At 41.6% G+C, this 27,991-nt stretch overlaps 3 protein-coding genes across 13 annotated transcripts in view; 2 read left to right on the top strand and 1 right to left on the bottom strand.

The window, feature by feature from the left end:
- LOC129771416 (tyrosine-protein kinase receptor torso-like) overlaps positions 1-27,991 on the top strand; it is a 69,255-nt gene that overhangs the window by 13,187 nt on the left and 28,077 nt on the right. The window lies entirely within an intron of this gene.
- LOC129771417 (heparan-alpha-glucosaminide N-acetyltransferase) lies at positions 16-14,424 on the top strand. The gene is made up of 6 exons (XM_055775037.1): positions 16-307; positions 365-495; positions 559-683; positions 12,933-13,315; positions 13,383-13,666; positions 13,724-14,424. Exons 1-6 carry the CDS (start codon positions 173-175, stop codon positions 14,373-14,375), a joined length of 1,710 nt encoding a protein of 569 aa, XP_055631012.1. The 5' UTR covers positions 16-172; the 3' UTR covers positions 14,376-14,424.
- Positions 14,410-27,670, bottom strand: LOC129771419 (uncharacterized protein DDB_G0271670). 2 transcript variants are annotated; one of them, XM_055775039.1, is made up of 4 exons: positions 27,456-27,670; positions 27,203-27,388; positions 20,054-20,297; positions 14,410-15,069 (listed from the first exon to the last, which is right to left on the bottom strand). In XM_055775039.1, exons 2-4 carry the CDS (start codon positions 27,385-27,387, stop codon positions 14,611-14,613), a joined length of 888 nt encoding a protein of 295 aa, XP_055631014.1. In that variant the 5' UTR covers position 27,388; positions 27,456-27,670; the 3' UTR covers positions 14,410-14,610. The 2 variants fall into 2 exon arrangements, with proteins under 2 accessions (XP_055631014.1, XP_055631015.1); XM_055775040.1 differs by having other exon boundaries at positions 20,054-20,282.

Raw genomic sequence — 27,991 nt, 5'->3', positions numbered from 1 at the left:
TGTGGGTGTATCATTTCTGTTTTGTTTTCAGTCCTTGATTTACGCTTGGTGAGTTGGGTTGCGGATTGAGTTGCCTTTTTGAATTCGCAATTCCGTGATTGACAGTCTGCTCTCAAGATGATCAGCAGTTAGGAGTAAAAGCAGAAATTGATTTGCGGACAGTCTTAACAAAATGATTGAATACACAGAGCGCTTTTTTCGCGGTTTGGACCTATGGTCATTGAGTGTGGACCAAGCATTTATTGTGGCTAATTTGAGTGGTTTACAGAGCTGTTATGTATACGCATTACCAGAGGAATGTGAAAAGGTATGTTCAGGATCAACTACTGTGCTGAACTCTGGTTTAATTTAATAACTTCTCCAGTGTCCACATACCAGGGTTCACGAAATACGAAGCCAGGATGATACGAGCAACGTTTTTAAATTGGATGTTTCAAGGAGAGTCAACTTGAAAATCTTCGAGCGAAACGTTGGAAAATATGCATTTGATAACGAGTATAAGATTACTTCAAGATACGCTTCGTTTAAACCAATTGTGTTCTAATATCTCTGTTTAAGATCTTACGCTTGTCAATTCAATGAAACATTGGGAGAGTTCGGAGTGTACGATTTGAATGTTGAAAAAAGCGACACGGTTATCTGCACGCTAGAAACCGCCAAAGAGCCAGTCAACATTTATTTGCGTAAGTTTGATTTAAATAATACCAACAATATGTGAGTGGCTTTCGCACATTTCAATGCAAGGAAACCTAGGACTAGAAAATTATTACATAGAAGCATTCGTTTTGTTTTAATAGCAACAAAGTATGAATTACGTTACCTCAACTAGTCAGGAAAGATTCTCACTGTTCAAGGTGAGAGCAGTGAATTGATAAAGAAGTAAATTTCGAAGTAGTGAACTCATGCTTCTGTTCTTGTCATTCTCATTTTGCTGCAATGTGTTCTTCAGTTCCGTTTTCTCAATGTTTATGAATATAATTGTTCGTTGTCACACTTTCCATGCTTGAGGTATATAAGTTATAGTTCGATTTCACTTGATATATCAATGTCCAGCATAAGTTGACGATGATAATATTCGGTGTGGGCAAACAGAAGACCATCCAAACGGAATGGCAGTTATGTATGAAACGCGGATCAGTTAATGCTCAACGAAAAACAGTAACGTAATTTGAATGGAAGATGCTAGTACACTGCTTGGTAGATTATGCGATCTTCAAGCCAATGGTTTTAGTTATAACTAAACATATATGTTTTCAGTATGTATTCGGTTTGTTGCATAGTAATTGCGTTTTTTGTTGTTAGACTGGCTTTTTTCTTGTTAGGAATGTTTTCAGCAAGCGAGGGTTGAAGAATAATTGTCAGCCTTAATTTTTGGCCTTTCAATAAAATTTGTTGTGAATAAAGTATCACGTTGAACAAGTCGAATCAATTCAAGTGACTGAACTCGTTGAGATTCGTCCAAAAGCAAAGAAATGGAGTGCAACATAAACGAAGGCTTGAAAGCACTTTTGCATCGAGTAGTTACTGGTGACAAATAATTGATTATTTATTGCAACGGATGAAAACAAAAAAAAATGGAATTTTTTCGAGACCCCTATGCCTAACAACAAATGGGCTCAGAGAGAAATAGTCGGTGTTAAGTCAGACCGATTCATGTGACATTTTTATGATTACGAGAAAAACGAACTTGAAGTTTAGCGCTCTGTAATTTTCGAAGCATTCAATTTTTATTCCGTTCAATGTTGTTCCCAGAAATGTTAGCTACTTTCTGGCAATACTTTAACGTATGATAATTATAAAACACTTCAAGTATCATGCCAAAAAGGCAGTTATTTGGCTTCCTATTCGTACATAGTCCACTCTGACTCTCTGACTCTCACTCTGACTGACTCTGGTCCAAATGAAAGACTGTTCAAGACTTGGTTCACTATGGCTGAACAATTCCGAAATATTTTCCAATAAATTAACAGTTGTGAGTCAAAAATTGCTATTCTGTTATGAGAATTAAAACGAGAAAGCGTGTAAGGTTGGAACTGGGTGAACATTTTGTTGCGTTCAGCATAAAAGTCTCTGCCATTTACTACAGGCATGAATGATCCGTTCAATCAGAGTGGACCACCTTCATTTTTTGATATTCCAGAAATGTGTATCTTATACGGTAACAGGATCAAGCACATTTCAACAAGGTACCTATTAGCTTCGAGAAAAAGTTTTGTTGGTTTGAATTCGGCGCTTGGATATTGTTTAAATTCAATATACAAATGGTTGTCACATGGTCCACTCTGTTTGCACATGATATATACCCATTTCACCATGGTAAATGGTACATGGTTCACTCTGACTGCATACAATGAGAGGTTTTCGTTGATTAATCATAACAATTTCGATCCGTTATTCATGCCATATGCATGATTTTCCCAATCTGATAATTGTGGGGTGTGGCTTACGAAATGCTTAATCTAATGGCATCAATAACTCGATTTTTTTTATTTTGCGACTTGGTCCCCTCTGACTTAACACCGACCAAATGAGAGTGTGTATATGTTAGCTCTCTCTTTCCTCTTTCTGCTAGTATTTTTTGTTTTGTTTATGCTTGCTTATCTTTGCTCAAAATGCAACCGAAACAAGATGCATTTCGCGAGCGCAGAAATTTAATCGAAAAGGATCCGGTACAACATTTTATTTATTTATTTATTTATTTATTTATTTATCTTCAACTTAAAAATCGTACAGACATTTTCATCTATTAAGTCTACGTCTAAACACGTTTTTGGATACACCAAAGTCAAACACATGAGCCACTTCGTTGAACTTGTTGCAACAGACGTCCAGTGGATTGTTCATTCCATAGGTGGTGCGGTGGTTCGATCGGCGGAAAAAATCTGATTATCTCGTCACTCGAGGAGGTGTGTTGAAGCGGAGTTTTGCCAATAAGTTAGCACAGTCAATGTGATTAGTCAGGACATCAAAGACGAATAATCGCTGAAGAAGTGCTCGTCTCATTGCTAATGTTGGCAGGTCAATCAGCATACAACGGTTTTCGTACCCTGGTAGATTCGTTCTATCTCTCCAGTTGAGATTCCTAAGAGCATAACTGATAAAATGCTTTTGGACTCGCTCTATCCGATTTATGTGAACGACATGGAACGGGGCCCAGACTTGTACCCCGTATTCCAACACATTACGCACCAAAGAGCAGTACAGCGTTTTCAAACAATATATATCGCCAAAGCATTTCGTATTTCGTTTCAAGAAGCCTAGCATGGAATATGCTTTCGCAGTGGCTGAGGCGATGTGTTCCGCAAACCGTAGTTTACTGTCTACGAGAATCCCCAGGTCCTTTACGACACTCGTACGCTTCAAACTTGTCGTCGCCATTTTATAGTCGAAGACAATCGGTGTTCGTGAGCGGCTGAATGAAATTACGCAACATTTGTTGACATTGACTTCCATCCCGTTCAAACTGCACCATTCCAGAATCATGTCGGTGTCCGATTGCAGCGCACAACAGTCTACAGGCGTTGAGACTGCTCGATACAATTTGAGATCGTCGGCATACATCAATTTCGGTGATTTCAGCGTTTTGCAAAGGTCGTTAATAAACAGAACGAAGAGCAACGGTCCCAAAATACTGCCTTGAGGTACTCCGGAATGTGTCTGAAACGGGGCAGAGTAGGAATCACCAATTTTGACCGAGGAACTGCGCCCAGTAAGATAAGATAGAATCCATGATGTCAGCTACTCCGGAAGTCCTATTTTTTTTTTTGTACTTTTCAACAGCTAGTAAGTGTGGCACTTTGTCGAAAGCTTTGGCAAAGTCAACATACACGGTGTCGACTTGCTGCCGTTTCTCCATTTTGTCTACCAGAGTCGATACGAAGCTAAGCAAATTGGTTGTAGTCGAACGTTTTTTCATAGAACCATGTTGATCGTCAGAAATTATGCATTTCGTAGACTGGTAGAGTACATCGTGTACCATTCCTTCGAAGACCTTCGGCAAACAGCTAAGAATGGAGATCCCACGATAGTGTGACCCCGATTTATGAATTGGTGTGATGAATGCGAGTTTCCAGACAGTGGGAAAGAATTTTTCACTAAGAGAACGGTTGAACAACATGCTCGCTGGAAAAGCGAGAGAGCTTGCACACTGTTTGATGAGGAATGGCGGTAATTTATCTGGCCCAGGTCCTTTTGATTCGTCGATAGATTGTAGCTTGAGCAGGACTTCGTGTGTTGAGAAATGCATTCGAGGCACGTTCACATCGAACTGCGGAATACTGTTCAAGTAACTTTCAGTCAAAGGTGGTGAGTTATTACTTGACACACTTTGAAAGATGAACGAAAACATATTCGCTGAATCCCGTGACGTGCTGGCGGCAATTCCCCGATAACGCATGTTTTGAGATATACCTTTCGTTGTTTTCCGATCGTTAACGTAGTTCCAAAATGTTTTTGGGTCCGTCTTCACATTATCTTCGATGCAATGAATGTAGTCGCGAAAACATACTGCGTTCAGAGAGTTGTATTGGGCCTCAGCTTCACGCATTTCAGTTTTTCGTTGCTCACTCCTGCATTTGAAGAAACGTTTCCTTGCTTTGCGTAAACGATTCTAAAATGTTGCGGCTTCGACTGTTTACCATATCCTAAGGCACCCAACAACTAGTAGCAAGCAAAGTAGTGGACAAAAGGACTAGTTCTCTTTCTCGTGCCTTCAACAACAGTGATTCACTAAGTCAACGGGCTAACGCAAAAATGTTCAACTAATCTCATCATTACATCTGCAGAACATTTTTTTTAAACGAATCAGAATGAAGTGCCGAACGAAGACAAGGGCTCCGGAATACACTGAGAAAAAGATTTCTACGCTGAAATCCCAATGCCACTGATTGATTAAAAAATATCCGGAAAAATATTTCGTTTTGGACGGCGAAAGTTATTTCCCTCTTTCGAAGACGCACATTCACAGAAACGATCGATACTATTCCATGGATAGTTCTACTGCATCTTCGAACATAAAATATAAGTTTAAACAGAACGTGATGCTGTACGTTGTCATTTCCGATAGAGATGTTTCTAAGCCATGGTTCAAGCCCTCTAGTTGGGCTATCAATCAAATAAAATGTGTGTCAGAATGAATGTTTGAAGCAATTTTTATCCCAAAAATATAAAAGATTTTCGACCGGATGGTTTTCCTCGTTACGTGAGAACATCCCAGTACTTTTTGCAACTAGTGTAACGACAAGAACTGCTGCATTGAAACAAGGAGTAATTACTATTGGAATTTATACAAAAATGTTTCTGCTATACTGTCCCGCACACACACACACACACACATATATAAGATTAGGCATCTCAATGCGAATCTGCCGTGGAGCTGTCGGCCTAGAATAGCACTTCGGGTCGAGGTCCCCGTCCCTGTCGTAGAAGGCGACTAATCGGGTGACAACGCGAGTAAGGGCGCGGTAAAGCCTATTGAGAATGCACGGGGGTATTGCCGTGTACAGGAGCAGCGAAAGGAGTGCCGAGCACATCAGGATCGACTCCAGTAAGATCCTGATTACGACACACTGGTATGACATGGAAACGGATATGACATGGAAACGGACAACATGCGACACTAAAGGCTGACACTCGTGCTATTCTGCTCCCTGAGTAAGGAAGGGTGATACCTTCTTGAAACGGCGGGTGGGGTAATAGTGCGATTGCCCCCGTCCCGGTAACAACTTGGCTAGTCTTCGGGTACGTTCGATGCTCGTCTAGGCTCAGGCACTAGGTACTAGGCATCAGATGTCACATTCCTGACTTGCGCTGATCCGGCTCTGAACACGGTCCCCATGAAGGACCGTGTCAACCCCTGCACGGCCTCACTGCTTGCATAGATAACCATGGGATCACAAAAAGGCGACTATGTACAACGAGCGGAGATAGCGGCCCGGAGTTGGGACCCAACCAAAATGGAGACAACTAACAAAACCGACGAAGAACGAAGAAACAGTATGATGGGTACAGGAGACCAAGCCAACGCGTTCGCTGGTAGTAAAAAGCTGCTGCGATCGCCAATACTGAAACAAGTGGTAACACCAGGTCCTAGTGGCAGTAATGGAGGAATACCCGAGACCCAGCAAAGTCGAGGGATCAATCCCCTGTTCCTGCCAAAGTCCAGCGGTAGTTTAACCCAGGAAGGAGGGTTGACTGGAGAAAGCATACTGAACACGATCATGATAAGGGTCAAAGAACTAGACACATTCGTGCAGGACAAACCCAACGTGCATAAAGAGATCAAGACCAGGGTGTCGGGTATAAGATCTCTCTTAGGACGAGCTATGAAGGAGCACGATGGACTCGTCGAAAGGACGAAAACTGCCGAGAAAACACTCGCAGAAGCGTTGCAAAAAGCTGTAGCTGGACAGGTGACGCCAAAGATTCCTCGAAACGGTTCGGAAAAAAGAAAAAAAAGATTCACCAGCAGAAGAAGAAATGCTCAAAAAACGCAAGGACGACCACGACAACGACGATCAAGGTGATAGTGCCGCCCAGGGCGACAGCGAAGTGCTGGGTGACAGCGACGACCAGAGCGGCACCGATAGCAAAAGAAACGACTGGAGCACGGTCACGAGAAGAAACAAGAAAAAAATAGTGAACGAGCAAAAAGAGAGGGAGAGAAAAGAGAAAACGGTGAAAAAAAAGAAGAAAGGATGAAAAGAAACAGGGGCCAAATGACAAGAAGCCTAATCCTCGGCGGGCGAGAGGCAAAGGCGATGCACTCATCGTCGAAGCCAAGGGCGACGTATCATATGCTGACCTCTTCAAAAAAATGCGAGAGGACCCTGGCCTCAAGAAACTGGAGGAGAGCGTGGTGAAGTCTAGGCGCACCCAGAATGGCGAAATGCTGTTCGAGCTGAAGAGAGACCCAGAAATCAGGAGCTCTGCATTTAAGGATCTTGTCGAAAGGGCTCTCGGTGACGCAGCGAACGTAAGGGCCTTATCCTCCGAGTCATCGATTGAATGCAGGAACCTCAGTCTGTTCACTACCGAGATGGACCTGCGTCAGAAGTTGGAGGAGGAAAACATCGTGGGCAAAGTTCCGATGAAAATCCGATTAAGAAATGCGTATCGCGGGACGCAGACCGCAACGATTCGTCTCCCAACGGACGCAGCGAACAAGTTGCTGAAGTTAGAGAGTATAAACGTCTGCTGGGCTGTGGGTCGTTTTAGAATCGTTCCGCCTGTTCCAAAGCAATTGGAGCGATGTTTCAAGTGTTTAAACTTTGGCCATCTGGCGAAAGGCTGCTTGGGGCCAGATAGATCCAAACTGTGCAGGAAATGCGGAATAGAGGGACACTTTGCCAGCGACTGCAAGGGAAAGCCAAGGTGTATGCTCTGCGAGGACAGCAATGACCATACGACGGGAGGCTTTAATTGCCCTGTGTACAAACAGGCGAGGGCAAGCGAACAGTGATGGAGATAATCCAAATAAATCTCAACCATTGTGACACCGCACAGCAACTGTTGTGGCAGTCAACGACAGAAACAAAATGTGATGTCGCAATTATCGCGGAGCCGTATCGCATTCCCCCCGGTAACGGTAATTGGGTGACGGATAAAGTGGGAATGGCCGCCATCCAGGTCATGGGCCGATATCCCATTCAGGAGGTAGTCTCGAGGACTCGCGAGGGTTTCGTGATCACAAAGATCAACGGAATTTTCATCTGCAGTTGCTACGCACCTCCCAGATGGACGATGGACCAGTTCCACTATATGCTGGATGTCCTCACCGAGGAGCTCGCCGAACGAAAACCAGTCGTTATAGGAGGGGATTTCAATGCTTGGGCAGTAGATTGGGGAAGCAGATGCACCAACGCGAGAGGGACTTGCTTACTAGAAGCTCTGGCCAAGCTGGATGTTACCCTGTGCAACGAGGGTACCACTAGTACCTTCCGTCGAGATGGCCGAGAGTCCATCATCAACTTGACTTTCTGCAGTCCGTCGTTAGTTGACAAAAATGAGATGGAGGGTATGCGAAGGATACACACACAGTGATCATCAAGCCATTCGTTATACCATTGGCCAACGACACTCCGTGGCAGTACGGATAACTAGGACATGCCCACGCAGGTGGAAGACAAAAATCTTTGACAAGGATCTTTTCATCGAAGCACTACGCGTGGAGAGTGGCGTCTTGAACATGAACGTGGATGAACTGACGGAAACGCTAGCCAAAGCATGCGATATAACAATGCCAAGAAAAAGGGAACCCAGGTATAAGCGACCTCCAGCCTACTGGTGGAGTGAGACACTTGGCGTGCTTCGGGCCAACTGCCTCAACGCCAGAAGACGCTTCCAACGGTCGAACATAGACACCAGGGAAGAGCGGAGAGTGGAATTTAGAGAGGCTAGATCCACTCTTAAACGGGCGATTAAGCGGAGCAAATCTAATTGCTTCAGGGAGTTATGTCGGGACGTGGACGTCAATCCATGGGGCAATGCTTACCGAGTGGTGATGGCGAAGCTCAGGGGCCCAACGACACCTTCCGAAATGTGTCCCGAAAAATTAAAAACTATCGTGGAAGGGTTATTTCCGCAGCACGACCCAACGACCTGGCCACCCACGCCATATGGAGAGGATGAGGATAGCATCGAACGCAGAGAGGTGACGAACGACGAGCTAGTTGCAGCTATGAAACGCCTCAAAACGAAGAAAGCGCCTGGCCCAGATGGAATCCCCAACGTAGCTTTAAAAGCGGCAGTCCTAGCATTCCCTGATCTGTTCAGGACAGCAATGCAGAAGTGTCTAGACGAATGCTACTTTCCGGATCGATGGAAGGTACAAAAGCTAGTACTACTGCCAAAACCAGGAAAGACGCCGGGTGATCCAGCATCGTATAGACCCATATGCCTGTTGGACACTCTGGGGAAACTTTTGGAGAGAATCATCCTCAATAGACTGACGGAATGCACGGAGGGAGTTCGTGGACTGTCCGATAGTCAATTTGGATTTCGGAAAGGGAGATCCACGGTAGATGCCATTCGCATAGTGGTCGAAAGAGCAAACAGAGCATCCAAACAGAAGCTCAGAGGAAATCGATACTGCGCAGTGATAACGATCGACGTTAAGAAAGCGTTCAATAGTACCAGCTGGGAGGCCATCGCGACTGCGCTCCACACGATGAGAATCCCTGAATACCTGTGTAGAATACTGAGAAGCTACTTCGAGAACCGTGTGCTGGTGTACGAGACAAACACGGGTCAGGCGCAGATTAAAACTACGGCTGGAGTTCCACAGGGCTCTATCCTGGGTCCATCGCTCTGGAACAGCATGTACGATGGCGTACTAAAACTGAATCTGCCCAGAGGTGTGGAGATCGGAGTGACCGGAGAATCCTTGGAACGGGTCGAAATGCTCGCGACCGAATCGATAGACATGATCGGAAGGTGGATGCAAAGTGTGAAACTGCAGATAGCCCACCACAAGACGGAAATGTTGATTGTCTGCAACCGCAGGGCGGTGCAACGTGCAGAAATCACCATCGGAGAGCACTTGATAACTTCGAAGCGAGATTAGAAATACCTGGGGGTGCAGATCGATGATCGACTGAACTTCAACAGTCACGTCGACTACGCCTGTAAAAAAGCAACGAAGACAATCAATGCACTGACACGAATCATGCCCAACAACTTTGGCCCAAGCAGCAGCAAGAGGCACCTTTTGGCTAGTGTCTCCTCATCGACATTACGATACGGGGGTCCAGCCTGGATCGCGGCGTTAGAAACTCAGCGGAACACGAGGAGGCTGAATAGTACGTACCGGCTCATGGCGATGCGAGTCGCGAGTGCGTACAGAACCATATCAACAGAAGCGGTCTGCGTCATAGCCAGGTTGGTCCCTATCAACATCATCTTGGCGGAAGACAGCGAGTGCTATATGAGGAGGGGAACCAGAGGAATCCGGAAGCTAATGAGGGCAGAGTCGATGCTGCCACCAAGAGTGGAGTGCGGCTCAAAACGGCAGATGGACGCACAGGCTCATACCGACACTAATGGGCTGGGTAAACAGGAAACATGGAGAGGTGAATTTTCACCTAACGCAGTTTCTGTCTGGGCATGGCTGCTTCAGGCAGTATCTGCACCGGTTTGGACATGCAAGATCGCCTCTTTGTCCGGAGTGTGGAGATGTGGAGGAAACACCGGAACACGTCGTATTTGTATGTCCAAGATTCACCACAAGGCGCGAGGGGCTGCCTACCCTTCATGCTGGGAACATCGTAGAGGAAATGTGTCGTGACGAGGGCACCTGGAACGCAGTGAACAGTGCAATCGTCCACATCATGTCCGAGCTACAGCGGAAGTGGAGGGTCGACCAGCGTGCGGATAACGCCTGACTATAAAAGATGAACCACAGTGAGATCTGAAGCACCGGAGTACCCCACGAGAGCGGCCGTGACGCAGTGCGCGTTATGTTGGAGGGCACTACCTAATCGGCGCTCCGCTGGGAAGAGAAATCCTGCGAGGGTGACTGTGACGGGGCGCGCGTTACGTTGGAGGGCGCTTCCTAATCGGTTCACGTCTCGACAGGTGAGAAATCCCGCGAGGGTGGCTGTGACGGGTTGCACGTCAAGTTGGAGGGCAATTCCTAATCGGTACACGTCTCGACGGGTAAGCGGAATCTGGCAAGAAGGATTGACAAATTGCTGGCAATGCCTCATGGTGGATTGTAAAGAAGAAGACTGCGAGGACTTCGACGAAGCGAGCGCCTAGGAAGGCATCACCAAATCGGTGTGTGCCTCACGAGAGTTGCTGTGACGGAGTGCGCGTTATGTTGGAGGACACTACCTAATCGGCGCTCCGTTGGGAAGCGAAATCCTGCGAGGGTGGCTGTGACGGGGCGCGCGTCAAGTTGGAGGGCGCATCCTAATCGGTGCACGTCTCGACAGGTAAACGGATACTGTCGCGAAGAACAGAAAAATGCCTGCCTGTCAACGCCTTATCGTGGCCTGGATGGAGGAACACTGCGAACATTTCGAAGGAGCGAGCATCATGGAGGAAGCCATCGACAAACTGGTGCATACCCCACGAGAGTAGCTGTGACAGAGTGCGCGTCATGTTGGAGGGCACTACCTAATCGGCGCTCCGTTGGGAAGAGAAATCCTGCGAGGGTGACTGTGACGGGGCGCGCGTTAAGTTGGAGGGCGCTTCCTAATCGGTGCACGTCTCGACGGGTAAATGGATGCCTGCAAAATGGTCATAAGCGCAGTGGAGAGCAACGAATGATGAATAAGAATATAGAGAAAAAGGGAAGGATCAACGCTAGCTTGCGTTGAAAACTCGTGAAGTGCATGAGCACAGTCGCCCCCTGAAGTAGTCGCCTAGATTTGGTCCCGGGGGGAATGAGGCTACGAGTAGAGGGCTTGGTTTTTGTGGGTGCGATCCCCACTAGACGTCTGGGTTATCCCTTCCCAGATAAGGCTGGAAGAGCGTTCCTCACCTCTATAAAAAAAAAATCTCAATGCGAATACAGCGCAGATGAGATGATCTGAAACAGGACCCTTCAGTGGAACGACAGTCAGCATCCAAAGTCATACATGTGTGAATGTCGAATCTAGGGGTTCAAAAATCGTATTTTTAACGTTACGTAATTTGTGCACAACGCCAAATGGCTATCCGTGCTGGAAAGGAATTTTGGCAAGCGATTTTGTAACAACAAAACACTCCAAATAACCCGTTGTTCGTAAATTACGTAAATAAAAAAGATAAGCCCAGGCGAAAGAAGAAATGATTCTACGTCGGATCAATGTACACATAAAACCATTTGGACAGAATGCTGCAAGTCCAACGACAACATCTTACTCGCCAAAGCTATCGATTATTGATCCTGATTCGGACCCGACAGGGTTTTCAAAAGCGAACATATCAGAAGAATGCTACTCGCTGCGAGAAGATGGAGAATAGTTGGCCAGCTAATGTGTAGAACTGAAATGTTATACTCGGAACTTCGCTTGCGAAAGACGGATCTGTATAGTAGCATGTCCGAAAAAGAACCTGAAACTATTAAGAATCAGAGCAGAAGGTCCAAAACCCCTAAGGAGGATGGTTGTAATAGCCGTATCCATGGTTATTGTGCAAACAAAGAAATGGATAAACTCACCCACCCACCATAGTGAATCCTGACTCTTACCTCCCCCACTAACAACTATCTCTTCCTTGATAAACGCTAGGGAACTACGCTATACAGGCGACCCTTCTGGCCTTCGAGCGGCGAATGTCATACTTATATATATTGTATAATACTAAAGTAACACATGATTCACTCACAAACGAGTAACCCTAATTCCACAGAAACATATAAATTGCCAAAAATATAAAAAAGACTGAAAGGCGAGAGACGAAAATTAAAATGACTAGTTCTCTCTATAATTTATCCGAAAAAAAATTTAACTGAAAAATGTTGATCATATCAACTGTCTCCGTTGACCAATCTAACTGAATAGTGGAAGAACCGAAGGAAAACTCTTACGCTTAAATGGCTACTGTGTAATTTACAATTTATAGGTACGATAAACATGCAACATGCAACATTAAATCCGGATCTGTAACAGCTAAAATGCTAATGAGCTTAAATAAACAAACAAATTGGATGAAATATTAAAAAATGCGGAATTTTCAGTTATATTCACTATAAGATGATGCTAGATCCAAACTGAATGTTATTTTATCAAGTGAATAAATTAATCTCAGCGATTAATTTATACCAAGAAAAAATTATACAAACAAAACTGTTAGTTCCTATACTTCACTAATTTATCTGGTCTAGTATTGACAATATTAGTGGTGACTTTACAATGACATACCAGAGCATCATACAAATATGAACGTGAAAGCCACTCACCTCATTTAAACAAATAAAACCAATAACTTGGATTATGTGTATATTTCAGCCCTCCTAACAATCGCTCTAATTTCGCTTTTGCTAGCCATTTTGTGGCACCTCGGTAGCAAACTATTGAAACGGTTCAGTCGAGCAGAATTGCAACATGAACCAAGCAACTCGTCGTCTCCCCCGGAATCACCGACCCCCAAAAAAGCACGCCTGAATAGTTTGGATACATTCCGGGGCATTGCAATCGTCGTGATGATTTTTGCCAACAGTGGCGGGGGTCACTACTGGTGGTTCGAGCACGCTACATGGAATGGTCTACATGTGGCTGATCTTGTCTTCCCATGGTTCCTTTTTATAATGGGTGTTTGCATTCCGATAGCATTACGCTCTCAGCTGAGCAAAAATACTCGCCGAGTTACCATACTGAAAAATATTACTATCGTAGGTTTTTCGTACTAGTGATCATCGAATGGTCAAAATAATTTTGCTTCTATATTGATAATTCTAGAGATCTCTCAAACTATTTTTCATCGGACTATGTTTAAACTCCATCAATGGACCGAATCTATCTGATTTACGGTTGTTTGGAGTATTGCAGAGATTCGGAGTAGCTTACTTTGTAGTATCTGTCATTCACTTATATTGCTACACTGAAGATGTTCAGTTCCAAAATACTCTCGCCCGAAGTATTTCCGACATTCTGCGACTTTGGAAACATTGGCTCATTGTGACAGTTAATGTACTGATATATCTATTAGTGATATTTCTAGCCCCAACTCCAGACTGCCCAAGGTAAAGTGTTGATTGTAAAAAAAAATCCCCAATTCAAATTAAAACCCATCTTTTTAGTGGCTACTTTGGTCCCGGTGGAATACATCTGATGGCGTCTTACCCTAATTGCACAGGCGGAGTCGCAGGCTTCATCGACAGAGTAGTGTTGGGAGAAAGTCATCTTTATCAGCACCCAACCATCAGGTACATGTACGGCGCATTTGTGTTCGATCCGGAAGGACTCCTGGGATGTCTGCCAACGATACTACAAGTGTTTCTTGGTCTCCAATGTGGCGTTCTCATTCTCACCCATGTGGAAGCGGTGGCAAGAATTAGAAGGCTGGCTGTTTGGTCCGTCTTCCTTGGACTGATGGGTGGAATCTTATGTGGATTCAGTAAAAACGATGGATGGATACCGGTTAACAAAAATCTCTGGTCACTCTCGTTCGTGCTTGTAACGGCCTCGTTGGCTTTCTTTCTGTTACTCATTTGCTTCATACTAGTTGATGTCAGGCGGGTTTGGAGTGGTAAACCATTTCTGTACGCAGGAATGAACGCTATTATTCTGTATGTTGGTCACACTGTATTCCACAAAATGCTCCCATGGCGCTGGCACATCGGACCAATGAACACTCATTTTATGTTGACTTTGGAAGCGCTCTGGAACACCGTGTTGTGGAATGGTATCGCCTATTATTTATACCGGAAGAACATATTTTACAGTGTATAAATCACAATAAAGATTAAGTAATCAGCGTTGCATATTTCGTATCCTTTTATCTCAAATTGTTTATTGCATAATTCTACTTATGATTACGTTATAAGTGGATTTTATCTCACCCTGCAGTACTAGTAAATGTTTCTAAAAAACAGGTTCAATGTATCAATATAAAATACTGGAAAACTTATTGTATTTCGGCAAAAATCGGCCACCTCTAAGTAGTCTTTTCAGTTATTGATAAATTCTAGGATATAGTACAATCCCAACACACGAGGGAATAGTACAAACACGTAACGAGTTTCTCGTTCGGCTCTCCTCCGTCGTCCTTCTTTTTTGAGTTCAGATCGTTTTTCTTTTTGTTCTTTTTCTCCTGTCGAAAAGTGTCCAACCGATCATCGTCTGAGGACATGATTTTCACCGCATCAACCGCATCAACCGCATCGGTCTCGTTGATGTGATCTATTGAGTCGAAATTTTCACAACTGTCCTTCCTGGAATTATTATAGCTGTTTCGTCGACGCCGGCGACGAGTCTCTCCGATAGCTAGCGTGGCGGAATTGTGCGCATAATCAACGGACCGGCTATCGTTGTTCGAGGACAACAGCGACGATGCCGATTCCGCATTTGAGTAGTTGGTATCTTTCTCCTCGCACTCATCAATATGCTCGAGGGCGTCGAACTGGTTGCTGGTTGGAATGTTTTTCTGCGAAATAGTGTTTGTGGATAAAAAATATTTAGAATAACTAGTAACTTGCGTTATCTTTTGACCGAAATTAAAAAAATAACGAAGAAAATGTGAACCAATGAAATAGTAGAAGTAGGTTATATCTGTGATATAACCACCAGGTAGACGTAGAACTAACGTTGGCAATCAATAAGTAACCAGCATATAACTCTTAGACATTTCTCGCGTAACTTTTGAAAAGGTCCAATGTAACATTCTCGCCAACTCGAGAAAAACGTAGTTGAAGACCCGAACATTATTTCGCGAATTGTCTTAAAAGCTATCAATCTTTACCACTGTTTTCACCACTAGCTGTCAAGAATAACTCCGTAAAACCAATCGTAACTATTGTTCCGTGATTTGAGATTAAGGTTGAAGCCTCGGAGCGAAAAATGTTACATTGGACGTTTTGACTGCCCGCGTTTGCACATTGGACATATTACGTTGCACTATAAAAAATTGAAACTAACTAATAAACAACAATCCAAATATCATCATTTCGTTCTAAAGACTGATTATTATTGTTATCACTCGTTGAATTGCACTGAAATCGATAACAACACCTGTAAGAAACAAATTCCAAAACGACCGAAGTACGACTGCGAGTTGTATTGACTGCTTTGTTACTTCGGACGTTTCGGCCGTCGGAGGAAAGTGGCGTCCGAAGTAACAGCCGGGTGCTTAAAATTCGAATCTGTACATTGGATATTTTTTGTATCGGCGACAAAAAGATGAAGAAGATAGATACGTGAACGATTGTTTTTGTAATACATTCAATGATTGAAATCTAATAGCGTGCATCCATTAACTCGATTTGTTTACATTTGTTACATAGGACCTTTTCAAAAGTTACGCGAGATTTCATCTTTCGAATAAAGTGATTATCACACCACTTCGTTTAGCCGGAAAAGAATTATTAACGCTCAAAGGAGGAATCGATTCCTCCTCAGAAATACCCAACTCAAATGATACCTCCTCCCCAAGCCCCGACAATTGGAATCATCGGTCGATAGCGATATTCGAGAGCATTCGATAATAGAACTTCTGTTTTCACCAAACAATGCGGCTCCGTTCAGTCCATGTGGAGAAAAGAAATGGAATTGGGGGAGAAGAGTAGAATGCATAGGCGTGCGAGCGTGACCATCCGCATCTCACATCGTAATAACAATTAAATGGATTTCCGAGCGGCCGCCGACTTTTATACGTTTTTTTGTGATTTCAAGTATCTGCTTTCAAAGTTATACATCTCAACTGTTTTGTTCTCGAGATGATCAAAAACATGGCCGCCTAGGACGGGGCTGGCTCAAACCTTTCATCTAAACCCACTGTGTTTACACCCCAACAAGGGGAAAAAAAACCCACTGTGATTCAAACAGTTTTTTTCAAGTGCGGCAGGTCAAACTCAGTCAGCTATGTACAAAGCGATCACTACTGCTAATGCGCTAACTTGCGTAAAAATGATATTTGAGATTTAAAGTTTTCTACTAAACGAATCCGATGGAAACGATAGAAAACACACACCATTGTGGATTTAACAGATAGCTCACTTGGTCACGCGTCGTCTCTGGATTCTCCTCTGATTGTTCAAATGGATCAGAGGATGTGTAATTGTAAATCAGAAGCTGGGGTTGAAGGTATTGAGAACAATTAAGGCAAGTCCGGGATACTCGAATTACGAAATCGCCAAAAAACAACTCTAACCAAAGTGCCATCCGGAGAATCCGAACGCGAGAAGGTTATGGTAATTTTCCAGCCTGCAAGCAACCGAACAGGACGCTGAAGCAAAATTTGGTGGTCAAGAGACGAGCTCGAAAGTTTTACGGCACGTTTTTGAAGATGCATCCTGATGGATGACAAAACGTACATAAAGATGCATTTTGGACAACTCACTGGCCTGAAATTCTGTAAGGTCAATAGGAGATGTCCCCAGCAAATTTAAGTTCGTTTTTGCTGATAAATTTGCCAGGAAGTTCTTGATTTGGCAAGGGATTCGCCGCTGTGGACAGAAAACCAAGGTTATCATCTCAAATAAGACATTTTATTGAGGCTCACAGAACTCCGATGAATGTTTGGCCAGCTTTTGGCAAGCTGCCACTACAGTCGATAGGTTCTCAGTAGTACCGTGATAATGTGGTCGATTACATTGAACAAGACTTCAATCCTCCCAATTGTTCCCAATTCCACTCAATGGAAAATATTGGACGATTGTCAAGCGGAAATTGAAGTTGGGCGCCAAGGTGACTCGGGATGCTGCAGACATGAAAGGATCATGATATAAAATAGCCGCTGAGGTTGACCAACAGAGAGTCCATGATTCAAGATTCTAAATATTCAAGCCTTATCTCAGAAATATCAGAATAATATTCTGTATTTATTGTAGTTTAAACATATAATACGGGTTTTGCGATTTCCAATTCTCGAATGAAAATTCGAACTTTGTACTTGATACGTGCCATCAACTTCTGCACAAGTTGGTGGTCAATCTCATTTCTTAGTGTCTGGCTATTGAAGTAGCAGTTTAAGCCATTTTTCTACTCTACTCTTCAGTCCTATTGAGCGAAATTCCAGGTATATGGGGTGGGAGTGGTTCATCCTTTTTGGAATGAGGTCTACGCATTCTTACTATAGTAGCAACTCGCCAAAACTGAGTGGCTTGACGGGACCCCGGTGGGACCATATGTACGGCAATAGAGGTTTTTTTCTGGCAATTGTTGATGTATAGCTGTCCGTTCGTATTGTTGGTTGTAATAAAAATCTGACCAACTGTGGCCACATCTGCAGATTTCCTATTTCCCATCAGATTCAAAGGAAAATACTTTGTAGACAAACTACTGTCAAAGATTTCAGAACCGACTACTGTGAGTGCTGTGCTGGACAAAAAAGGGCATACCGATTCTGAATTGACAGAGCTTTACACTGTGTACATGAAAAGAATCTGAATTATTTATGTATTTTTTTAATTTTAGTTTCCATTTGACTAGGATAACCTAGAGGTGGGCGAGCGCTCACGAGCCGCTCACTTGAGCCGGTACGTCAGAAAGAGCGCACGATCCACGGTTCTTTAAAAATGAGCCGCGGCTCTCAAATGAACGGCTCTTATTTGTACGGCTCTTGAATGAACCACGGTTCAAAAAAGACCCACGGTTCTTTTATGTGCCGTAGCTCGTTTTGAAACGCGGTTCATTTAAGAGCCGTTCATTTGAGAACCGCGGATCATAAAAGAACCGTGTTTCTTTTAAGAGCCGGCTTATTGATAAAGAATCGTGAATCGTACGCTCGTTCTGACGAACCGTGGCTTGCGGAAGCAGTGCGGAAGAAATATATGTTTCCCATGCTGCTTTTAAGCGGTTTCAATAAAAAATATGGGTATCTAATGAAAGGACTTGACTAGTAGAACATAGTTATTTATGTAAAATGTAAATCCAAGATGGCGGCCGTTATAAAATGACAGACTACATATTTTGCCAAAACCTCATAATATGGGTATCAAATTAAAGGACTTGACTAGTAGAACACAGTTATTCGTGAACAATGTAAATCCAAAATGGCGACCGTTACGAAATGGCAGACTACATTTCTTCTGAAAACCCCATCATATGGGTATCAGATGAACGGGCTTGACTAGTAAATCACAGTTATTTATAATAAATCCAACCCACATATGGGTATCGAATGAAATAATTTGACTAATATAATACAGTTAATCGTGAAAACATTCCATTCGAAATATTTTAAAAACGTTAGGGATAAAGACCGGGAGAAAACCGTGTCGTTGGTTGGTAATCTTCGATCCTCACATGATCCAAAAGCTGCTGCAACATCTATTGTAGATAAACATTTAGCGGAACCACATTTGCTGAGACTAAGCGATTCTTCGTTTTGGTGGAATGAAAGTAAATCTATCGCTCCGCGGCTCTATCTTTTTTTTTGAAAATATTATGTATTCCGGCGACTTCAGTAATATGTACCATGAGCAAGTTTTTCCGAAAGCAGGACAAGTTTGCTGTGAAAGATGTAGTAGACTTTCATCAGATAACATTGAAAAGATAATTTTTATAAATAAAAAAAATTGTAACGTAATATTTTTAGTAAAGTAATATTTTTACTTTTCTCTGCACTGATTATTGTTTTGAACCTTATTTTTTACGTCTTCCATTCTTCACATATCCGAATAAACCAGTTCTTGAAAAGAGCCGTCGAGCCGCTCAAATGAACCGGCTCTTTTCATTGAGTGCACGGCTCTGAGCCGCTCACTGAAATGAACCATTTTGCCCATCTCTAGGATAACCCTGTACTAAGAAAAAGCAACAAGCTATTGTATAAATTCCAAGCCCCGGGCAAGGGGATATGATCCGCGAGTCAAGATGTGCTACAAATTTAGCTGTCATTGCCAAACCTATCAAATTACTCGGCGAACTCAAGGCAAATCTATGGAACAAGGTGCGCCCATTCGCTAACTAAAAAAAGAATTGTTTTTTGAAAAAAAAATTACATATTGAATACAGAAAAGTAAATTTTCATTCATTATTTTTTGTTCTAGAAGTGTGTTAATTTCGTCCTTAATTTCGTTTTCCAAATGGCGCAAATCATTATGGTGCCTTCAACGCAAAGACAATAAATGAAACGCTTGCAGCGTAAAACGTAATGAATATAATGAATATAGCAATGAGTATTTCATAAAGTATCAGTATATTCCACAAATTGTGCTCAATCGTCTTAATTTACTTTTGTGTATTTTTTAAATGGCTGCAGAAAACCACTTCACGTTTTGACCCACCTGGTAGTATGTTAAGTGCCTTGTTTTACACCAGCTTGAGAGTTTGGCAGTTCTCGCGAGTGACAGTGGTCGCAAATTGCATTTGCGACCCGGACATGTTTGACGCTGTCAAATCCTATGTGCTAGTATACGGATGCCCTCAGGCTGATAAATTCTGCACACAGCAGAGTAGAAGTTGACACTCACCTTGTTAATATCACCGTTCAAATCGTTCAAAACAACAAGCTCCACAATTTGATTGCTATTCTCACTTAACGACGACGATGCTGCAGCGTTATTTGCTGTCGATTCGGCAGAATTACTGTTGCTGGTGCTGCTACTGCTAGCCTCATTAGTTTTGTTAGCTGCCATCGCTGTTAAACTCATAGCACCCGCAGCTGTTGCCATGCCTACATCGATGTTCTCGTGAAGATCTCTGAAAAAGAAATTGCTATAGGTTTTCACATAAATAATAAGAGTGATCAGTGATTGACTACTATTTCAATATCGTTGTAATAGTACGTTTTAGTTTTCCTCGATTTAGCTTGGGTAAAAAACAACGTAAACAATCCAACACCACATCTAACAAAATGTAAACCCGCGCATCAAAATAACGATAAGTGGTTCAGTTGACAATCGCCTGTGAGTGTTAGCATTTTTTGATTCATCGCAAACGTGACTATACCTCGATCTGTCTTTTGTTAGTCATCCCCCACCATATATTGGACTTTCGACTTCACTCCCACTCGTCATCGACAGTTGGTTCCCGATAATTCCTGAACGATACCAACTACTATCAGTGCTGAAGATTTTTCCATGCATTGTCTAAATATGAAAACCTGAAGAACACTATAAAATAGTTTTCTCTGTTCCAAAATTTTGTGGTATATTTGTCAATCAAAAATGCTCGAGTTCATAGTGTGTTGGAAATTTCATTTCATTTAACCGAGAACTGGACCATATAAATGAATCAACACTGTTGCAAACCCAGCCAGCGATACAAGCAAACCTGTGTTTGTGCAATTCCTCATTTGGGAGATTTTATTATTCGATCGGAACCTCAATCGCACAAATAATAAAATCGCACAGAAAAGGACGCACAAAGGAATCGCACAAAAACAGATGTGCCTGTAGTTATTTGCTAAGTGTATCACACAAATGAAGAGAGAACCCCAAGATCGATTCAAACAAATTGATAATTTTCACTCACATATTTGATGGGCGTCAATCATCTTGTCATCTATAAAAATCGTTGCATTCTCCAAACAACACAATATTCTCGCACAACCGTAACCACCGGCTCGAACCAAACTGGACCAAATGGTACTAAGTTCGATATACTTATTTTATCAGCGCGAATAATCATCTTATCAGCTTATCTATCATCGAGGTTTGATTCCTCGTATGACATCAGTGAACAGAAATATTGAGCGCGGTGTGTTCGAACTGAATGTTTTTCAGAATCATATCATAGTTAGATAGCAGTGAAACGTGGGTGTAAATACTTGGATCATTTAAGCAACTTTGCATACTTGAAATCTTCAAAAAAGAATTAGATTACTTTTTGAAAAGGGCAAAAAAAAATTAATTTTTTACAAAAATTTGTAACTCAAAAACTATGGAAACCTACAAAATTATGGTCAAGATAACAGTAAATCTCGACATTTCATGCAATTCAAAGACATTTGGCATCAATTTTTTTTCTGTAAGCCCCGATTTCCTTCACTTTCCTTCACCTTGGCTGATTTTTAGATTTTCAGAAAACTTAAACTTTGGCATCTGCGACAATAGTAAATGATGTCCGAATGAGCTATTGTTTTGCATAGGGTATTTTATCGTGCAAATCAACATTTCGCAGTGAGTCCCGTATGAAGAATCGATATGACGATTTTCATTGGCACCCTAAACCATAGGATTTGCCTCGTATTCGAAAAAAAACTACACTCTGTCCAACTTCTATAAGACCAGGAGATGATCTTGCTGCTTTGTGTCATTGTAAACGAATGTTTTTGTATTTTTCATGTGTCAAGTTTCTATAAGACCAGTTACTATTTCCGCTGTTATAGTTGTTTTTCCAAAACTCACATAAACCGACAGTGGGACATGGTATGTTATGACAAAGAATGTTTACAAAAGAATACATTTTGCTATATACCATAACCGAAAGTTCTTCAATGTATAGGTTATCTTCACTGACGAAAAAAGTTCAATTTGGATGGTCCTGATGGTTTCAACAGGTACTGGCGTGATTTACGGAAAAAGGAACAGTATTTTTCAACGACTCGTACATGGTTTGGGCCGTATTCTGTGCAACCGGAAAGCTCAAGATAGCTTTTACTTCATTCAAGGATTACATACATGTTCTTGAATCCTCTCTCCTATCATTTTTGCGTGGATATCGTCACAAAAAATACACACTCCAGCAAAACAATGCTGCTATTGAGGATCAAAAACATATTTTTTTTTCGGCTGGCCGGCTCGCTCTATAGACTTGAGTTGAAAATCTTAGGGGGATCCTTGTACGCAAAATCTACACTGAGGGAAACGGTACACCACGATTGAAGAGTTCAAGGTCGCAATTTCGGAAACATGGAAAAATATTAAGAAATCCGTTCAGCAGAATTTGGTAAATGGTATTCCAACACGAATTTTCCAGTTTATTAGCCGAAATGGCAAGGTCACCAATCATGTAAATCAGCCGATCGTTTTGAATTTTTTCATTGATAATACTTTTGAATTTCGAAATAGTCTTATAGAAACTGGACAGTTGAAATTATCGGATTTAAGCACAATAAATAAACAAACAACTTTTTTGAACGAAATTGACGTTAAATATACTTTATTCTAAGCATTCAACAATGTATGAATGTATCTTGTTGAAATTCTAACTGTTTGTGTTGCAACGAAATAGAATCAGGGTGGTATTATAGAAGTTGGACAGAGTGTAAGTCCCAGAGTGTCGATTTTGACAAAAAAATGTTCGAGATGACGCAAGATCTCAACGTTTCATGCAATTTGAAGACATTTGGCATTGAAAAAAAATTCGAAAACCCCGATTTCCTTTACTCCCCCCTTGAGTGATTTTTCGATTTTCAAAAAACGCAAACTTTGACGGCTGTGCGACACTAGTAAATGAAGTCCGACTGAGCTGATATTTTGCGTAGGGCAGTTTTTCGTGGGAACCAGCATTTTTGTGCAAGTTCCCTTTGAAAATTCGAAGGACACTTTTTTCCCATACATCCATTGGCACTCTAGTGCTCATACACTGTTTGATCGAAGCCAAATATGTGACTCTTTTTGACAAATAAAATTTGATAAACGTGTACTGATATATTCGATATATTCGACACAAAACACGACAAGCAATTATTCAGTTGTTGGATGTCTAAAATATTTTTCGGTCTGTTTTTCGAACCTGTCGGTACATGATTAGGTTAACCTCAATATTTCAGTTGATTATTTTTCCATGTTCGATATTTGACATTCTTTGTCACTGTTTATAATTGAAGAGTGGCAAATAAAATAGTGTTTATAAAAAGACGGGTGGGTGATGTCGTGGACATAACCGGAGAGACGTAGGACTAAACCAAGGCCATTTTATAGCGACGGTCGAATTGGATTTTTCAAGATAATGGAATACGCAGTATAAATTAACAGCAGAGATAAAGGTGTGTTCCAAACTTCAGATCAATTAGCCAGAAGGAACGGTGAAGAACTTCTATTAATGTGGGACAACCCTACAGACATACAAACAGGTCAAGTTGAATGAAACCGTTCAAAAAAGTAGTTGATTATTCTGTTGCCGTGGACGCCATTTTCTGGTGGCGGCCATTTTGGATTTGCATTTTTCATAAATAACTGTGTTCTACTGGTCAAGCCCTTGCATTTGATACCCATATTGGTGTGGTTTTGAGAAAATATGTAATCCGTCATTTTGTGGTGGCGGCCATTTTGAATTTATATTCATAAATACCTGTATTCTAATAGTCAACTCCTTCATTTGATACCCATATTGATGGAGTTTTGAGAAAATCTGTAATACGCCATTTCGTAGCGGCCGCCATATTGGATGTTCAAGATCATGAAATACGCAGTTTTATAATGACTGCAGAGACAAAGGTGTGTTCCAAATTTCAGATCAATCTGTCAACAGGAAGGGCACCATTCTATCAAATCGAGGGTGATTAGCCTTTGCTTCACCCGGCGCGACGCTTCCACCGCTTTTAACACACTTCGATAAGCGATTAGGCTCCACCTGCTCCACATCCCATATAAACTCCTGTCTCTTCCTTTTGCGGTATCGCACTGCATACATCGCCTGCAAATGCATCGATATCTCTTATGTTAAAAATCAATCTCAAGATAGCGTCCGGTGATATAATGAAGCCAAGCACAATCACCGCTCTCTTCTATACAGTGCGAGTTCGCAAATTTAATGGAGACCGCGACCGAAATCGGCGTTCTGCAAAACCATCCTCTATCGCTCAAATTAAAACGACATTTAATGAAAAAAAAAAACAAAGCAGGAACGTTTTTGCGTTCGTAATCGCTCCTCATTGTCTTTCCTGCTTGGCGTCCGATTATAGAATGTGGCCAAGCACCACCATCGTTCTCTTTAAATAGCCGCGTTGACGGCGGAATGGTGTCGACATCTGGATACGATGGGGGTCTTCGTAGCCTAATTGGTTGCGTGTCCGCTACTAAGCGATCGATCATGAGTTGTGTGTTATTCTAGCTACTACGTCCACGCAACAATCATCATGTGTCGGTAATCCCAGTTCCTTACCGCTCACATTACGATCTGCTGTATCGGTAATTGGTGCTAATTCTAACACAGCAATGGAAGCCTCATATCAGCAGTCCCGTTGTGAACAGTCCAACTGTGAACATTCGAACAATAGGAATATTCTAACGCCGAAAAAGGCGGCATGTGTTGTGTATCGATAGAAATGGAATACTCGGCATGTGTTGTGTATCGATAGAATTGGAATATTCTTAGGCCTAAACAGCTACTGTGTTATACATAAAAAAAACAAATGTTTATCGATGGATAGGAATCTTAAGCCTAAATAATATACAACAATAGTTATCTTAACATAAAAATGTATACGAATAAATTCGGCTCTGTGACAGCTGAATTGCTAAATGAGCCTAATAAACGGATGGGATAAAAAAAATCTGGATACGATATTAGTTTGTATGAGACCAACTATTCTCTATCATACTAGTCGACCCTAAGGCAGTTTTAAATTGCTAAAATTTGTATGAATTTTTTTTCTTTGCGTTATTTACCTACTAGAAGTACGTTGTTCTGACCCTAATTTAAACTATTTTCTATGAATTTTCGGATTTTCTCACCAAAACTTACCATTATAATACAAAATTATCTTTAGACACAATTTGTGTATGATATTTTTTTCACTACTTGCAGGCAAAAGTGATTTTCATTTACATAGAGTAATAATTTGGTTTGGTAAAAATAATTCTCATTCATAATTTTTATTTTAAAAGTACCTTTTCGGTGTTTGCGGTTGAGGAGATATACAATACGAAGTGTCTGCAGGAAATTGCCGTCTTTATCCAGAAGTATCAAGAGAAGAAGGATGTAGTATTATGGACGGACCTGGCATCGGCCCATTACGCCAAGATAGATCATTGGGGGAGATGGACCATTAATAATTGTGGCCTTATGGTCCAAAAACAGCAGGGTAGAATGCTAGTCAACGGACCAGTTAGTTATCAATGCAATAACAAAGAGATACAAACGTAAACTGATTTTAAAACTTGTTTTAGAGCAATGGCTTGATGATCATGTACTAGATTGCTGTTTTGTCGCTTGATATTTCGTATTTTGTAAATGGTCCGCACCGCGGACAACTCGACAAATTATGATTACAAGTGCACCTATAACTTTCACTCGGTTGATATTATCGACTTTGCTCGGTATTTATAATAGCAAAACAGAACTAAAGAACAAAATTCAAAATTCAGATACAATTTTTGTGAGAGATTTTTTTACCATATGCAGATAACAAAGTTTTTTTAAATTGTTAAAATTTGAATGAAATTTATGATAACTTAAAACATTTCCCCTCACTTAACCATTTATCTATTTATTTCCTGATATTTCCGATGAAACTGATCAAAACAATTATCATTTTCAATCACTGTTCGTTGAAGCATTGTGTTCATTTAGAATCCGTACGTGTTGTATATTTTTAGCGACACACCCAGTGGCCGCTACAAGAATTTTTCGACAACGATTGTTCCGTGTACTCATACGTTTCTGCGGACAGAGTAGCGTAGTCCGAGCAACGTCGTCTTCTGGTTTATTTTTCCCGTAGCATTTTAAGAGTAGCGTATATTATGTATATTTTAAGAAATAATACATGCACGAAAAACTGTTCCCGGCCAGTTTGTGATTTTGTGAAAGATTACTCAAGAACTACATGTTCCATAAGGAAAACTTATCAGACCGAAGTCGGCTGTCACTAGTTCTTCTAAATAATAGTAAAAAAAGAAAATAAGTCAGGTGTGAATTCTCACATTACAATAACGACAGCGGTGATCCAACGAAATCAGGTATGTAGTTAGTTAAACTGGGACAATCGATTTTCACAAACTTCTCTTGAATCTTCATCAGTATGAGCAGGTGGTAATCACTTGGTGTCAAATTTGGGCTATAAGGTAAATCCAAAAGAACCTACCAACCAAGCTTGCGGAGCTTCTAGTGGGATACTTTCGATGTGTATGAACTGGCATTGTCCTGATTATATACAATTCCTCTTCTATAGGCCAAAGCTGGACTCTTGTGCCTGTTTGCTTCCTTTAAACAGACCACATCCTGGAATTGAACTCACGATCGCTATCTTAGTAATCGCACAATTTTAGTAATTATTCACTAACTCAGAAAGTACTGGGAAGACAAACTTACCGTTTCATCTTCAATTTTATTTTTATTGAAATAATATCATTCCAGATGGCTGTTTCTAAGGAAAATTACTTAGATGCGACAGTAGCATCTCAAGTAATAATTTCAAATGACACAGGTAATACTACGATGAGGCGAAGTTCCGCGAGGGACATAAGCGACACTTGAGGAAACTAAACCAAATAAAAATCCGAGAAACGAGAATTCCGCAGATGCACTAAGACATTATCAATTTCTTAGTAAAACAACTGTTCATATTAAAAACATCGACACGTAGCACTTCATTCGCCTAGACGGCCTCCACCATGAAAGCAAAACTGGATTATGAAACCACGAAAACAATAATCGTTTGGTCAGTCAGTTTGGGATCCAATTTCACCACTCATAAATTCCAGATTACGATGTTTAATGTTGCATTTACTTACGCGTTGATTATTTTGCTGTGATTGACTCCACCTCCCAACGACCAGGGTTCATTCTTTTTCTGTTGATTTGCCTGATATTGGGGACGAGTTTGTTTTGTTGGGTTGTAAATGCCTTTGCGGTTGTGCTTCTTCCTGCCAGGAATCCACAAAATCCTCAAACTGCTTCTGCTCTTGGTTGAAGACATTCTTACAATGCAACGAGAGAAAGTGATATTATTGTACTACATTCAATTGCTTGATATCTGATGTTCACCTTTTATAATGGTTACCAAGATGATCACTAAAGTTATCAATTACTGCATTATGCAGTTAACATTCACTGCCCTTGGTAAATGGCACTGATTGCCATCAATGACGCATCGCATCACAATCTTTTGATTAATTTAAATGCTCCAATATCATGCGAAAACGGACGACATAAAAACATGCAATTAAAATGATAGTGTATACGCCACTAGAACTCTCTACGCACTCAATGTTAGAGATGTGCCATTCGCTCATGAGCTGTTCCGAAGAATCGACTCTTTGAAGTGAGTTGACGCGGAACAGCTCGCAAAAAAAATCAAACAGCTCTTCAGCTCACTTTGATGATGATGAAGGAGAGAAAAGAGCTGTAGAATTGAAGAGAGTGTGTGAGCTGTAAGATTCAAATGAACTGACCGTCTCTCGCTCTTCGTGTTAAGACATCAGTTTAGTTTCATTTGTCCCTCGTCTTTTCAACTGTTATATTCGCGTTGACGGCATTGAGCTTTGTTTACCAGTTTAGGGGGCGCCAAAAATAATAATTGG

The sequence above is a fragment of the Toxorhynchites rutilus genome, chromosome 2, assembly GCF_029784135.1.
Source record: "Toxorhynchites rutilus septentrionalis strain SRP chromosome 2, ASM2978413v1, whole genome shotgun sequence".
NCBI lineage: Eukaryota > Metazoa > Arthropoda > Insecta > Diptera > Culicidae > Toxorhynchites > Toxorhynchites rutilus.
The sequence above is the reverse complement of the archived record's forward strand: the minus strand, read 5'-3'. Positions and strand labels throughout refer to the sequence as shown.

Coding starts and splice junctions, on each gene's coding strand:
- LOC129771417 (XM_055775037.1), top strand. CDS start 173: ATGATTGAATACACAGAGCGCTTTTTTCGCGGTTTGGACCTATGGTCA. Junction 684..12,932: donor GCCAGTCAACATTTATTTGC/GTAAGTTTGATT, acceptor TGTATATTTCAG/CCCTCCTAACAATCGCTCTA. Junction 13,316..13,382: donor TACTGAAAAATATTACTATC/GTAGGTTTTTCG, acceptor TGATAATTCTAG/AGATCTCTCAAACTATTTTT.
- LOC129771419 (XM_055775039.1), bottom strand. CDS start 27,387: ATGTCTTCAACCAAGAGCAGAAGCAGTTTGAGGATTTTGTGGATTCCT. Junction 20,298..27,202: donor CACAGCAAAATAATCAACGC/GTAAGTAAATGC, acceptor GAAAACCTATAG/CAATTTCTTTTTCAGAGATC. Junction 15,070..20,053: donor TGAACGGTGATATTAACAAG/GTGAGTGTCAAC, acceptor ACTATTTCGCAG/AAAAACATTCCAACCAGCAA.